The sequence below is a fragment of the Suricata suricatta genome, chromosome 5, assembly GCF_006229205.1.
Source record: "Suricata suricatta isolate VVHF042 chromosome 5, meerkat_22Aug2017_6uvM2_HiC, whole genome shotgun sequence".
Taxonomy (NCBI): Eukaryota; Metazoa; Chordata; class Mammalia; order Carnivora; family Herpestidae; genus Suricata; species Suricata suricatta.
In genome coordinates, this window is record NC_043704.1 from 47,901,488 (window position 1) to 47,917,706 (window position 16,219).

Below are 16,219 nucleotides of genomic sequence, written 5' to 3' on the forward strand. Positions count from 1 at the left end.
AGTGGTTAATGATATGGAACATATTTTCCTGTATTTATTTACTTTTCATTGAAACGTCTGTTCATGTCTTTTGCCATTTCGTAAGTCAGTTGCCTAGTTTTATAGTGTTCAGTTTTGAGAATTCTTTATATTTTCTAGATACTGGTCTGTCCTTTGTTAGACACGTGGTTTGCAAATATTTCTCCTACTCTGTAGCCTGTTTTTTCATCTCCTTAACAAGGTCTTTGCAAAGTGGAAGTTTTCAATTTTGATTTAGTCTAACATCAATTATTCCTTCTACTGATTGTATTTTTAGTGTCAAAATTAACAACTTTGCCTAACCCTAGATCCTAAAATTTTTCTCTTTTTTTCTAAAGGTTTTATAGTTTTACCTTTTACCTTTAAATTTGTGGCACATTTTTTGAGGTAAATTTTGTATAAGGTGTAAAACTTAGGCAGGGCTTCACTTTTTTGCCTATGGATTTTTTCCCTATTTGTTAAAAAGGTTAATTTTTGTCTATTGAATTGCTGTGGTTAAAAATCAATTGGGTTAGGGGCACCTGGTGGCTCAGTGGGTTGAGCATCCAACTCTTGATTTCAGAGAGAGAGGGAGTGCGAATTCCAAGCAGGCTCTGCTGACAGCTCAGAGCCTGATAGTGGGAGTGATCCCATGAACCATGAGCTCATGACCTGAGCCAAAATCAAGAGTGAGATGTTTAACTGACTGAGCCACCCAGGCGCCCCTATTTAGGTCTTCTTTGATTTCTTTCATTAGTGTTTTTTAGTCTTCAGCATGCATGTCCCATACATGTTTTGTTAAATTAATGCCTAAGTATTTGGGGGGTTTTTTTCCAGCAATTGTAAATGGCATTATATTTTTAATTTTTGTGTTCATATATTTGTTGCTTAGTATATAGAAATAAAATTGTTACATGCTTATCTTTTATTCTACAACTTAGCTAAACTCACTTATTAGTTCTAGCCTGGTTTGGGAGTTTGAGAGGGAGGGTTTTTAATTTCCTGGGATTTTCTGTGTAAACAATCATGTCATTTGCAAATGGGGGCAGTTTTATGTCTTCTTTTCTGATGTGTATGCCTTTCATTTCCTTTCTTGCCTTATTACATTGATGAAAAGTTCTAGCTATGTTGAATAATTCTGGTCAGAACAGACCATCTGTACCTTGTTCCCAATCAGGGAGAAAGCATTCAGCCTTTCATTATTTTTTTTAATTTTTTTTAAGTCTTTATTTTATTTTGAAAGACAGAGACAGAGAGTGAGGGAGGGAGGGACAGAGAGAGAGGGAGACACAGAATCTGAAGCAGGCTCCAGGCTCTGAGCTGTCAGCATAGAGCCCAATGCGGGGCTCAAACCCACAGACTGTGAGATCATGCCCTGAGCCAAAGTCAGATGCCCAACCAACTGAGCCACCCAGGCACCCCAGCCTTTCATTATGAAGTATAATATTTACTGTAAGTTGTTTACACTTGCTGTTTACCAATTTCTTTTCAATTTGTTCATGTCTTATAGCCTATAATATGCTCTATCTTAGGATATGTTCTACAACACTTGGAAAGAATATATATTCTGTTGAGTGGAGTGTTGAGTACAAATGTTGATCAGATTCTATTGGCTAATTGTTGTCACTTCATTCTTCTATATTCTTGCTTTCTGTTTAGTAATTCACTCAGTTCTTGAGACAGGACTCTTGAAGTTTGCCACTGAACTGTACTTTTGTCTGTTTCTTCTTTCATTTTTATCAGTTTTTGCTTCCTACATTTTGTAGCTCTGTTGTCTGGTGTATACACCTTAAGGATTGCTATATCTCCTTGATAGATCCACACTTTTATCATTATATAATGTCTTTCTCTTTCTGTGGTAATTTTCTTTACTCGAAGCCACTCATCTGATATTAATATAGCCACTCCAATTTCTTTGGATCAGTGTTTCTATGTTACATTTTTCCCATCATTTTGCTTTCAACTTGTATATGTTATTATATTTGAGGTAAGCTTCTTGTAAATAACATATAGTCATTTTTTATCTATTTGTCAATCTCTATCTTTAAATTTGCATTTTTAGGCCATTTACATTTATGTAATTATTGATATGTAGGGATTTAATCTACCATTTTATTCTGTATTTTTTCTGTTTGCTGTTTTTAGTTTCTCTATTTTCTCTTTCCTGCTTTTCAGTTTCTTACTTGAACATTTTTCAGAATTCTATTTTTTATTTGTCTCTGTGTTTTTGAGTGTATCCCTTTGTATAGCTTTTTTAGTGGATGCAGCCTTGTTACCACATCACCATATGAAAATGCTGACTCTTTACCACGACTCCTCTAATACCAGTGAGGAGGGAGACAGGGGCGCCTGGGTGGCTCAGTCAGTTAAGCCAGTGGGGAGAGAGAGGTGCACTTCATTCCTGCCCAGAGGAGGTGGAATTCAAGGCTCACCATATGGTCTCTGTTGATGCTGCAACAGTGGTGCTGGTGACTGGAGGAGGAAACAGGTTTGTTACTACCGTTAAAAGATGAAAATCCCCATAGGGGTTCAATCCCTGCCTGATCATCTCTGATACCACCCTGATGGAAAGTGGAGGAGGTGTTGGGGTACCTCATTACAGCTTGGCAAAGGTGGAAGTTTAGGCTCCCCACTCAGCCTTTGCTGATGTGGGTGGAGCCTTTTTTTTGAGAGTGGAGTCAAATAGTTATTGTCTAAACATTTTCCATTTTACTATGTTCTCTTTTTCCTGGTCATTTTGTTAAATAGAACAGATGTTTGGTAGGGCTTTTTTGTCTGCTTCCATTGGCATTTCCAAGTTGCTGGCTTCTTTAGCCCCAAGCCTGAGTTAATGCGGGGAAAAAAAAAAAAAAACAGAGAACTGTCTGCTGTGTTGCCCTTTATACTCCAGAGTCCCAAAGTGCCTTCTTCTCTACTTTTTAGAGACTTCCTATGTTTGTTTTATATATAATGTCCAGGATTTTTAGCTGTACTTAGCAGGAAGAATAGGGAAAAATATTACTACTACTACTACTACTGCTGCTGCTGCTACTGCTACTATTATTATCTTTCCAGAAGCAGATGTTCTATAAATACTTTTAATGTCAACTTAATCTCTAATTTAGAAACCCTAATTAATCTTCTACCTGCTAATACTCCATGGATAGAATCCTTTTTTCATGCTATACAGCTAGTTAGAAGTATGTGTGTAACTTTTCTGTAAAAACATAACCAATAGATCTATATCTATATCTATATCTATATCTGTATATCCAAATATAAAATAAGGAATTAGTCTATACACTCACTGAGGCCGGCAAGTCCCAACATGCTCAGTGTGAAGTGGCCAGCTGGCACCCAGGGTCCCATCCTAGTGAGAAGTCCTGAGAACTAGGAGAGCTGATGGGGTAGTTCGAGTCTGAAGGCTGACAGGCCCAGATCCAGGAAGAGCTGATACTTCAGTTCAGGTCCAAAGGTAGAAAAAATTCTCTCACTCAGCAGAAAGTCAGCCTTTTTGTTCTATTCAGGCCTTCATCTAATGAGGCCTACTCACAGTAGGGAAGGTAATCTACTTTATTTAGTCTACCATTCAAAGGTGAATCTCATCCCAAAATACTCTCACAGAAACACCAAGAATAATGTTTGACCAAATATCTGAGTACCCTATGGCCCAACCAAGTTGGCGTATAAAACTAACCACCATATTCTGCAAACATTTAAGAGTTTAGGACTACCAGATTGGTTAATTTGAACTTAAATGTGAAATCTGACCAAGGTTGCTCACAAATTCACATTTTGGCTTGACTTTGAGACATACAGAGAAATTTCAAAGAAAGTGAGTAAAGCCTTTCAAAGATTCAAAAAATGTATTCAACGAGAACAACCACTAAAATCTGGAAGATAGTATGGCATTATGGGAAGTAAGAAATTTATGGTTGCAGTTTTTCTTCAATAGAGCTTTATAAACAGGAAAACTGTTAAAACTTGTATTTTACATGACTCTTAGAGTAAAACTTTACTTTTCCCATTGTTGAAAGATTTAAAAAATTCAAAATAAGTATTTCTCATGGTCTATAATACTTTTGTCACAGTCTCTTAACATTCCCCCTGGGGCCAGCACTGAGGTATCTGGAGCTGCTGGTTTTCTGGGCAGGCAGTATCACTTGCAGAGAGGACTCAAATAGATCTGGGTTCCCAGGTGGGTGACCTGGGGCAAATTGTTTTTCCCCTCTAAACAGCAACTTTCTTATCTGCAAATGACAAGTTTAATATCTGTAAAAGTAGCATAAGTGCTCCATAATTAAACATTTTCAAATCTTAGGCATCTAGGTAATCTGCAGTTTTGCAATTTTATTGAAAAGACTGACATCATGGTGTTAAATCTCTACGTTTTGAATCATTTCCTTGAATTCAGCTTCTTAGAATTATTGAGTCAAGGATAGAAACTTCTAGAAAGGGGTTACCAAGATTGCACTAGCAGTGGGATGAAGAAAGAGAGAGAGAGAGAGAGAGAGATGCTTTTCTAATTTTTAACCTTTTTATTTCCTAGAAGCATCAGATGGTGAAGGAGGAGGAGGAGACACGGGAATGATCCCGCAGGAGACAGCTCCAGTGCCTGCCCTACCAAAGAAAACCAAACAGGTGACTGTACTGTAGAAAAGTCACAACTGTTGGATTCTGGAATCAGCTTCTACCCCTCTACAGCATCCCCTGTTCTTTAATCAGTTAGTGGGATTTGAAGGAAGCCGACATCTTCTCTGCCTTTGGGGGCGGGGGGAGGTGTGGGGGGACATGTTTCATTAATTATAAGCCAGCAAGGTCTATTTTCCCCCTAAAATTTTTTTATAATATAAATGTATTTTACAATAATGATATCTTAGATTCTTGTACCACATTTTTACCAAAAATACAGTATTACTTTTTTTGGTACAGTTCCTAGGAGAAGACAAATAGCATAAAGACATGCAAGATTACCCCTCACACCAGCGCTTGACTGCAGTCATGCCATGCTGCCAGCAGGTTCCCAGGTCTCATGTCTACCTGGCATTATGGTCCATTGTAGGAATATTTAACAGGGGATTTCTGCCTTCAATATTACCAAAAGTAGCCCTTTGAAATACTTTGCTCCCGGACTTATGACCTTTTATTTCCTTCTTAATCTTCCTACTGGCCACTCACATCTATTTGCAGTTTTTTCACATTGTATGTCCCTCAAATCTGATTAGTAACCATGTGTGATTTTTTTTTAATGTTTATTTATTTTTGAGAGAGAAAGAGAAAGAGCATGAGCAGGGGAGAGCCTGAGAGAGAGAGGGAGATGCAGAATCTGAAGCAGGCTCCAGGCTTGGAGCTGTCAACACAGAGCCTGATGTGGGGCTCAATCCCACAAACCATGAGATCATGACCTGAGTTGAAGTTGGATGCACAACTTACTGAGCCACCCAGGCACCCCAACCATGTGTGATTTTTTTAAAGGATTATCTACTGTCAGACTAAAATTATCACCTTCACAGTAACGTTTTGTGGTTTTATTCTTATTATAAGTGGCCCTAAACTCATTCCATAAGAATATGCCTCCACCCAGTTTGTAACCAGGCTCAGATAATTGTGAGAAGTAGTTTAGCATACTGGTGATCCACATACAAGCTGTGAGACCTTGCAACTTAAACTGTGCCTCAATCTACTGTTGATGAAATGTTGATAATAAGTATATTTTCCTCACAGAGTTGCCTACTTGTTAAGCACTTCAAACAGTGATTGGCAAAGAGTAACACCAAAGTGATCATTATTGTAGTGAATAACACTTCATCTTTTGTATTTTGTTATTTTTTTTCTTTGAGGGATGGGGGAATATGAAAAGATATGTATATTTAATGTATAATCTTCTTGGTTTTCTTTCCAGGCATTAAATATTTTGCTCTGAAGTCCTATATCACTTTTAGGTTTTGTTTTTTTCTTTTTGCTGTTATTTTATTCAACTATAATTAATATACAGTGTGGGAGAGAACATCCTTGTCTTGTTCCTCGTCTCAGAGGAGAAGTTCCCAGTTTTTCACAATTGACTATGATGTTAGAAGTGGGCTTGTCATAGATGGGCTTTATTAGGTAGAGAGGTATTTTCCCTCTAAACCTACTTTGTTGAGAGGTTTTATCATAAATGGATGTTGTACTTTGTCAAACATTTTGTAGGCATCTACTGAAATGATAATATGCTTTTTATCTTTCTCTTGTTGATGTAATGTAGCACCTTGATTGATTTGATAATGTTCAACCACCCTTTCATTCCAGGAATAAGTCCCACTTGATTGTGGTGATTTTTTTCGACATACTGTTGGATTTGGTTTGCCAGTATCTTGTTGAGGATTCTTGTGTCAGTGTTCATCAGCAATATTGGCCTATATATCTCCTTTTTTGTAGTGTCTTTATCTGGTTTTGGTATCTGGGTAATGCTGGACTCATAGAAGGAATTTGGAAGCATTCCTTCCTCTTCTAGTTTTTGGAATAGTTTGAGATGAAACTCTTCTTTAAATGTTTGGTAGAATTCACCTGTGAAGCTCTTTGGTCCGAGACTTGTTTGTTGGGAACTTTTTGATTACTGATTTATTTTCATTGCTGTTCATTATGTTCAAATTTTCTATTTCTTCCTGATTTACTTTTGGGTAGTTATATGTTTTTAGGAATTTATCCATTTCTTCTGTGTTGTTCTAGTTGTTGGCGTATAATTTTTGATAATATTTTCTTAGAATCCTTTGTATTTCTCTGGTGTCCATTGTTACCTCACCTCTTTTTTTTTATATGCTTTATTTATTTTTGAGACAGAGACAGAGAGACAGAGAGAGAGAACAAGTGGGGGAGGGGCAGAGAGAGAGGGAGACACAGAATATGAAACAGGCTGAGCTGTCGTCATAGAACCTGATGTGGGGCTCAAACTGTGAGATCATGATCTGAGCCAAAATTAGATGCTTAACTGACTGAGCCACCCAGGCACCCCATTCATCTCTTATTTCTGACTTGATTTGTGTCTTCTCATTTTTAATGAGTCTGACTCATTATCAGTTTTGTTGATCTTTTCAAATAACTAGCTCCAGGTTCATTGATCCATTCTTTTGTTTTTTAAGTCTTTATTTCATTTATTTCTGGCCTAATCTTTATAATGTGTTTTCTTCTATTGCCTTTGGGCTTTGTTCTTTTTCTAACTCCTTTAAGTCTAAGGTTAGGTTGTTTATTTGGGATTTTTTTTTTTTTTTTTTTTGCTTCTTAAGGTAGGCTTGTATTGCTACAAACTTCCCTCTTTGGTAGCTTTGCTCCATCCCAAAGATTTTTGGATGGTGTGTTTTCGTTTTCAATTGTCTCCTGTATCTGTTTTGAATTTCCTCTTGGTTTCTTGGTCGACTCATTCATTGTTTAGTAGCATGTTATATAACCTTCATGTATTTGTGGGTGTTTTCCAGATTTTTTCGTGTGATTAATTTCTAGTTTCATACCATTGTAGTCAGAAAAGATGCATAATGGTTTTAATATTTCTTTGGGTTATTTTTGCATTCATTGCACTGATTTGGCCACTATCTAGGTATATCCATGGGACAAAGTGAGCTTACTCTGCCATCTTCCCAGACTCTCCCCTCAGTTTTAGTTTTAACCATTCCTTCAGAGGCCTTCAGGCTAATATCCTTAGCCTTTTGATTTATTTCACCAAGGTGGAGTTTAATTTTACATTAGCTTATCCCATTGATGACACCATACTCATGCCTTCTTTAACCTTTGCCTCTGTAGTGCATACCTACAGTACTTGTTTCCAAATATCTTTCTTTAGACCCTCATTGGCTTTCTTATTCCTTACTTTCTTGATTTTTTTCTTGCTAGTTTCTCACTGTCTCAGGACTCAGTACAGAAAGACTAAATTTGCCCAACCCTCTACCTTTACTTCTTTTTATTGTCTTTTTATCCACTTTGCTAAATTTCCACCTTTTTTAGCTTCTTCTTCCTTGGCTCTTCTTTTCCCACAACTATCAAGTTAGATAAATGGCAGAGAATCATAGGAAGAAGAAGGGAAAATGGTAGAGGAGAAAGTGAAATACATTCTCCATTTCTGTGAGCATTCACCTATCTTTTGTCAATCTAGGTTTTAGCAATAATAAAGATCACTTATTGATCACTCACTGTAGGCACTATCCAAGATATGACTCAGATGATCCTACGAAGTAAGAGGTACCCTATGCCCTATGAAATAAGGGGTACCCCATTTTACATATTACCTGGGCCTCACGGAGATGGGTTCTGGGAGTCATGTCCCACTTGTCTGGCTGTGAGCCAGGTGCTGAGAATGCTGCTGCTACCATTTCTTTTTTCAAGTGTCCTTTTTCTTTCAATTTAGGAAATTGGATTCACCATGTCCTCATATCCTTTTTTGGCCACATGTCATTGCTATTTTCTGCCAAGAAAAAGAATTATGAAAGTTTAAGATTGTACTGCCCATTTTAACCACCTTTCTCTTGCTCTAATTTCTTTCACTACCAAATTACTTTAAAGAATCCAAGTCTTAGACAGAATGCCCTATCCCCTTTCTTTTTGTCTATCCTCATTTATCTGGCCAGAGAACTCACAGGGAAATCTTGTGCTCTCTTACTTCATCTAGCTCCTCATTTCCCCACCAAGCTGTATGCCTCCAGGACAGAGTTTAACTGTGCATCCCCAGAGCACTTACCACAGAACCCCACCCAAAATTGGTACTCATTATTTGTGAAATGAGAAAAATGGATGCCTTTACCAAGATCCTAGTATTCTTACCGCTCTTCTAATCTCAACTCTTTATGTCCCCACTTATGAGCCATCTGCTACATGTAGAGGTAGGTAACCCAGTGTCCCTCTTCCAGTCCCCTCCTTGAAAGACTCCCCAACTTTGACATTCAGAGCTGCCATCCCTGATTGCCCAAACAGTCCCTCTGGCTCCTCTCCTCTCTGGGTTCCCCATCCTTTGTCTCCAGCTACTCTTCTCCCCCTGGAAATCATCACCCTATCCCAAGGATGACCTTCTTATAGGGAGGCTGTCCTTTCTTGATTCCTTCTATAGTTGTTTCTGTACATAGGACTTAAGTCTCCAGCCAGCTCATAAACACCTTGGGGGCCAAGGTTTCTTTGAGTCCACTATAGTACCTAGCATAGTGCTAGGCACTTGATTCATTTGGCAGATGTAACAGAGTACTTTTTTAATAGTAATTATTACATTCTTCCCCCAGATCAAAACAAAAGAAAAAATTCTTTTGTGCTATATTTGTTTTGATTTTTTTTCAAATTTGCTTAGTTGCTTTGTTGTTCTTTAAGGCTTTTTTTTATACTGGTATAGGAACTTCCCAGCATTATGCTGCCAGCTGTAATATACATTTAGGCTTAAATATCACCAGGTTAGAGTGTCTGCCTAGTTAGGTCATATTCCCTCCTTTGCCATCCCTGGGCCTCACATTTCTTTTACTGAATCCATGCCTCCCATTTGTCCAGTATTTCCAACCGTAGATTTATAACTTTATAAAAGTTTTTTACCCATGCAACTACATCATCTCTAGCAACCATTTCACATCTAAATAATCATCCTTGGCCTCCTTAATAATGTTAGTATAAAGATTTGCCAAAACTTCTTTTTTTCCAGATAGTGCTTCCAAAAAAATGATGAATTTCCCTACTTCTAGAGATTGCATCACCCTCTTCTCTCCTCAACATCAGTCACTTAAGAGCCAACCCTGGTGACTTTGTAATTATGGTTCCCAGAATATAATTCCTTATGAGGGGTTTTGTGACTTTTCATAGATGCCTCCATGATGTCAGCAGCCGTGGTTCCATGACCCATCTTCTTTCCCTCAAAGACCACATTTTTTTAAAGTAGCCTAATCTATTTATCTCCTCAGATCATAAAGGACTCTTAAGTAAGAGTACTTATCCCTTTCCCTCTCTACTCACCTTTCTCAATTGTTGTATTTTCTTAATAATTATTTATGTGAACATCAATCATTTCATATCTCTTACTCTTCATCTTCAAGATTATTCTTGCCTATTTTAAAAGAGGATTATGACCTATCCACTCACTGATTTATCTTCTTCCTTTGCATGTGGCTGTCTCAGTTCTGTTCCTCTTTTTATTAATCTACTGTTGCATAACAAACTACTACAGAAGGTAAAGCTTAAAACAAAAATAAATTATCTCAGAGTTTCTGATATCTCACAGGCATGGCTTAGCTCAGTCCATCTGGCTATACATCTTTTATCAGATGCCAGTCAAAATGTGGACTGAAGTAGGAGAGGTTGACCTCCTTATTGGTAGGCCTCAGTACCTGACCATGTGAGCCTCTCCACAGGGCTGCCTCAGAACCTTGCCACTGGCTTCCCTCAGGCTAAGTGACCCAAGCGGAAGCAAGCAAGAGCACTCAACACAGAAAACCAGTCTTTTTATGTTATACCTGATCTCAGAGCTAACATCTATCTTATTCTGTTAGACTCAAATCAGTAATTCAAAAACTGGGAATGAATACCTCAAGATAGTAATCACCGGTAGCTATCCTGGAATATGGCTACCATGGTCTGCCCTCTGACCCCCAGTGATTAATATTCCTCCAATATGCAGAATGTATTCACTCCTCACAAAGGAAGCAAAAGTCCTAGAATTTCATTGTCTAAATCAGGTGCAGGGGCATTTCAGGGTCCTTGGTTTAGTTCCCTAATATGGCTCATTAAGAACATCTTCTCAACCTATGAAACTAAAGAAGTACAGACATAGAATAACCTTTATAGGTGTTTCTATTCAAGTAGGAGATACAAGGGGTCTTTGGTCCAGAGCATTTGAAAATGTTGGGAGTTTCTTTATTTAGTCTTAAGGCCCAGGTTCCTAAGGGTCTTCCATGGTTCTCAGCTCTGCTTTGGGGGATCTTTGTGTCATCCTTCCCCCTTTTCTCTTAAAATGAAAGCTAGCATACATTTGCAAAGGAAAAGCTCTTTCAGCCTTCTACTTGACAGTGGAATTCTGAGGGTTCAAAGACCTCACCTCATTTTATTTCATCTCTCAACTTCTCAACTCAAACTACAGGTATTTCTGAATATATAACTCCTTTAAGAATTGTGCAGGTCTTCTGTGGTTCTTCTTGGGTTTACTCAATAGGGGAGAAGTCACACCCACAAAACTTTTCTCAGTCTTGGGCCCCTGATGAGAGAATTGAAGGACAGTAACCCTTGAGCTTCCTAAAGTCACGTTTGAGAGAATCTGTGAGACACCCCCCTTAATTTCTTTAAAGAGCTCTTACGTGACTGAACAGTACTGTGAGGTACCACCTGTTTTCCTTCTGAGGTCTTAACAAATGAATTTGCACCCCTATACCTTGACTTCTTTGACAGCCCTTCTTTCAATATAACTTCTTCCTTCAGTTTTTACTATAAGCCACAAGAAGAAATTAGGTGACACCTTCAGTACTATTTGGATCTCCTTTGCTGGATTACACATAGCATTGGACACATTTTCTACTTTCCACATAATTGCAGACAACAGTATTGCTAAACTTCATACCACTATGTAACAAAAATTCCCTTTCTTCCTGTTTCCAATAAGATTTTCTTCACTGTCTATTTATTTATTTGTTTGATTGTTTGTTTGTTTATAAGTAGGATCCACGCTGGGCATGGAGCCCAACGCAGGGATTCAACTCACAACCCTGTGTTCAAGACCTGAGCTGAGATCAAAAGATGGACCCTTAAATGACTGAGCCAGCTGGGTGCCCCAGATTTTCCTCCCCTTCTGCAGGCCTGCACCCTCAGTGTCCTCAAAGTCCAAGTTTTAGAGGCAGCATGTTCAGAAACACTGCTCACCATCAGTCACCTGAGTTCTTCCACACTTCGAAGTAGTTGACAAAGTCAGCACACTCCTCCCAGACACTTCAGCATTCATATCATCAACTAAAGGTCAATATTCAAATATCTTCTTCTTTTCCTTTCAAGGTAAAGTTAATATACATGAAATGCAAAGGTACCATTCACAGAGTTTTGAAAAATTCGTACAATTTTGTAACAAAACTGCCTTCAGTTTTAAAGGACATCACCTTAAACTCCTCTCATACCACCTCCGTATCACTATTCCAGAGTCCGTGCCCCAGGACCAGCCCCTGTTCTGATGTCATGTAAATGAAATCATACAGCATATGCTCTTTTTGTCAAGGCTTCTTTGATTTGGCACAGTGTTTTTTAGATTCATCCATGCTGATGTATGGTGTTTCATTTTTCTTATTGCTGAGTACAGTAGTCTCCTAGGGCTGCCATAACAAAATACCACAGACTGGGTGACTTAAACCACAGAAATGTATTTCTCACAGTTCTGGAGGCTAGAAATCCAAGATCAAAATGTCAACAGGTTTGGTTTCTCCTCAGGTCTCTCTCCTTGGCTTGCAGATGACCACCTTCTCACTGTGTCCGCATATGCTCTTTCCTCTGTGTTTCCCTTCATGTCTCTTCCTCCTCATATGAAGACACCAGTCCTACTGGATTAGGATCCTACTCTTGGGACCTCCTTTAACTTCATCACCTCTTTAAAGTTCATGTCTCCAAATACAGTCACATTGGGGATTAGGGATTCAAAATATGATTGGGGGTATACAGTTCATTTAATAACATTTTATTAAATTTATTTATATTAAATTACATGAATACTCCACAGTTTATTTTTCCTTTTATTTATTATTTATTTATTTATTTATTTATTTTTGAGAGAAAGAGCACCAGGAGGGGAGGGGCATAAGGACACAGAGGGAGACATTTTTCTATTTTTCTATTGATGGATACTTAGGGCTACTTCTTATTTGGGACTGTTATGAATAAATCAGTCACAAACATTCATATACAAGTCTTTTTCTGAATGTATATTTTCATTTCTCTTAAATACATAGAATTACTGAGTCTTGTTTCGTTTTCTAAAACCTGACCAACTTTTTTTTCCAAAACCAATATATCATTTTTGTATTCCCACCATCCTAGATATTTGTAATTATCGGTCTTTTCATTTTGAACATTTTGGTGGGTGTGTACCAAATAACTTTTGACAAAACCCAAAAGAAACTAAAGCAGCAGTTCTAAATATTTTTTTTAATTTTTACAGTGAATGAGCTTATTTTTGTTGCAGAATGGTAATTTAATTTTTTTTTAATTTTTACTAAAGTGATAAGCAAACATTATTAAAAGTTTTTCATAAAAGGGGCACCTGGGTGGCTAAGTCGGTTGAGCATCAGACTTTGGCTCAGGTCATGGTCTCACCACTTGTGGGTTCAAGTCCCACATCAGACTCTGTGCTAACAGCTCAGAGCCTAGAGCCTGCCTCAGATACTGTGTCTCCCCCTCTCTCTGCCCCTCCCATACTCATGCTCTGTCTCTGTTTCTCAATAATAAATAAATGTTAACCAAAAATAATTTTAAGTTTTTTATAAGAAAACAACATCACCTTTCCTACTCTTATCATAAATCTTCAGAGGCAACTACCCTCAGCTTTTAGCTGTTTTTCTTATTTGCTAATATATTGTTTATACTTGTATTTTTTTTCATTTATCAGCTCCTGACATGATCTTTTAATGTCCTGAGGTAGCATATGAGGACACATCTCTCCCATCTACCCCCGCTCCCTCTCTCACTGCTAATTCCCCTGCTAACACGATATCATATTTTGGTTAAACCATTGTCACTATCTCACAGTAATGACTGTGGAACTACTGCTTCAGTGTTGAGGGGGAAAAGCTATAATCATTCCTCCTTTCCTATACAACTCTTTGTTTTCATGGCATTAATAATTACCTCATTTCTTCATTTGCCTAGCTTGTTGTGTTCCTACTGTTAATTGTTTCCATATATTCCAATATGTTTTCCACATGTTCATGAATAATATTTTCCATATGCTCAAATAGATCACTCATTGTTTTTTCCTGCAGGCCTCTATACTCCTATTCCACTCTGAATTGGTTATTCTCTTGGTCTGGTAAGCAATTGAGATTTGTCTTTACCACCCCTTCAACACTGTCCTGGATTAGTTTCTTTATTTGCTGAATCCCATATCTTTCTCTTTTTTGATTTAACCCTTTATTTTGCTGGACTACAGCCTTTTGTATCTATGGGTAGGAAGTCAATTTTTTGAGATCTTAAATACCTGAAAATACCTTTATTTTACTCTTAACTTGTCTGATAGTTTGGCTGGGTATAAAAGTATAATTTGCAAAGAAATTTTCCTCCTAAATTTGAAGGCATTGTTCCATTAAGTCCTAGCATCCATTATTGCTGTTGCAAGGTCTGGCACAATTCTTTTTATGGATTCTTTGTTATTTTATATGTTACGGGGGCGGCGGAGGATTTGGAAATTTTTGGTCTTTTGTTTGTCCATAATGATCTGAAATTTTACAATGATGCTTCTTAGTGTGGGTATTTTTCATATCCATTATATTGTATTTGTAGTGGGCTTTCAATTTAGTTTAATGTTCTAGAAAGTTTCCTTCAGTTCTGGAAAGTTCTTCCTATGTAATTTCTTTGACCACTCCTTCCCCAGTGTTTCATATGCCCCCCTTTTTTTTTGTAATACCTTTTACAGGGATGTTGAATCTATTGGACTGATTCTCTGTCTAATTTTCTTACCATTTCTCATCTTTGTGGAAGATTTCCTTTATCTTCAAGCCTTCCTCCTACATTTTATTCCATATGTCTTATTAGTTTTCTTTTTTGTTTCATGGCTGCAAATTCTTCCCTGAGGTGTCTGGGAATATTTATTATAATCATTTTTAACTTTTTATCTTTTTGTTGTTTATTTGCTCTCAATGTGGACACTTTCCTTAAGTGTCTATTCATATTGAAAAGAGATACAGTAAAAAATTGACAGAATATTTTTGTGCATAAGTGAGGCCTGTTGATTAATGGACTTCATAGTAGGGTAATAGGGTAGCAAGCTGTATTTACTATGCTCTCTCCCAAATGTCAGTCTCTTGTAGCATTTCTCTTAGGCCATTTCATTTTTCCAGATAAAAGTTCAGTAGTCTCAGAGCACACTTACATAAGTGTGTCTCAAGACATTCTAAAACAGGGACAGAAAAAGGAAGTGAGTCTCAACCTCTGTCCTATCTTCCCTGTGCCAGATTTCTTTGTCCTCTTCTTCTCTCCAGATAGTAAACCTTCAGTCTGCTGCCAGGAAGAGCAAGATGAGAGGAAGCAGTAATCAGATAGTTGGTTGGCTGCCTGGGCAGGAGATACAGCCCAGTGGGAGGTGGGAATGAGGCTAATCATTCTAAATATAACTTTTCAACCAATTTCCTTCTTTTAAGCCCTCACTCTCTATACTACCTTGTACTTCCAACTAGTGAATCTTCAGAGTCCAATAAACCAAACAACCTCACCTATTGTTAGCTTTCACGTCTCCAGAAACCTAAAGAGGTCTAGCTCTTTCTGCTAATCACTTCTGTCCAGTTTCAATGATTTTCCATTTTCCAAAATGTTGTTGAAATCTCTCTGGTACTGTTATGCTCCCTCTATTTCATTGTCCTTATAAATTTATACACTTTTCAGTTTTTCCTTCACTTTTAGTTTAGTGGCATTTTTAGGGCTGATTTGTCATGCTTAACCATGACATAACCAGGAAATAATTTTTGACACTTTAAGGGATTGAAAATATGCCTCACATACTTCACTTAAAAATTAATTTTTATGTATATTTCTAACTATTTAAACTACATATCTAAGCTACATTTTTTTAAAAAAACCACTAGATTTCATATGATGAAATAACATTACTTATCAACTGTCAAAGACATATACTGTTGAAATTAGTTTCCAGAAACTAGCTAGTCTGGCCTGAGTCTTCTGTATCTTTTTACCTAGTCCCTCTGAGGGTAAACATCAGTGTTTGTAAGGCAGCTCATTAAATTTAGGAATTTTTAATACAATGGACTTGTACTTCTTCATAAAGCCATCTCACCTCTGTGGAAATTGACCCCATCAATTTGGCTTCTTCGTTAGTGCCCAGCATCAACTACATAAGGTGCCTGCTCCCAGAAAACAAATAGTATAGTGTATTTCCCTTAAGATGATCTAAGAATTTGAACCTAACATTTAAACCCGATGCAGAATTTTAACTAAAGCAGTTCATGAAGCATGTTTCTTTTTTCCTGTGCATGATTCAGAATTATGTTTTTATTTTTTTTCTTCCAGAATTAGACAGTCCATATCCTTATAACTGAGCTCATTTCCGGAC

General features: G+C 37.5%; 1 protein-coding gene across 3 annotated transcripts in view; it reads left to right on the forward strand.

The window, feature by feature from the left end:
• The window catches only part of COL8A1 (collagen type VIII alpha 1 chain), a 542,567-nt gene that overhangs the window by 507,160 nt on the left and 19,188 nt on the right, over nt 1–16,219 (forward strand). For 2 of the 3 annotated variants that reach the window (XM_029939186.1, XM_029939189.1), the window contains exon 2: nt 4,526–4,617. In XM_029939186.1, coding sequence (XP_029795046.1) covers nt 4,526–4,617 — 92 coding nt within the window. The remainder of the gene's footprint in view (nt 1–4,525; nt 4,618–16,219) is intronic. The other variant, XM_029939188.1, reaches the window with a different exon arrangement.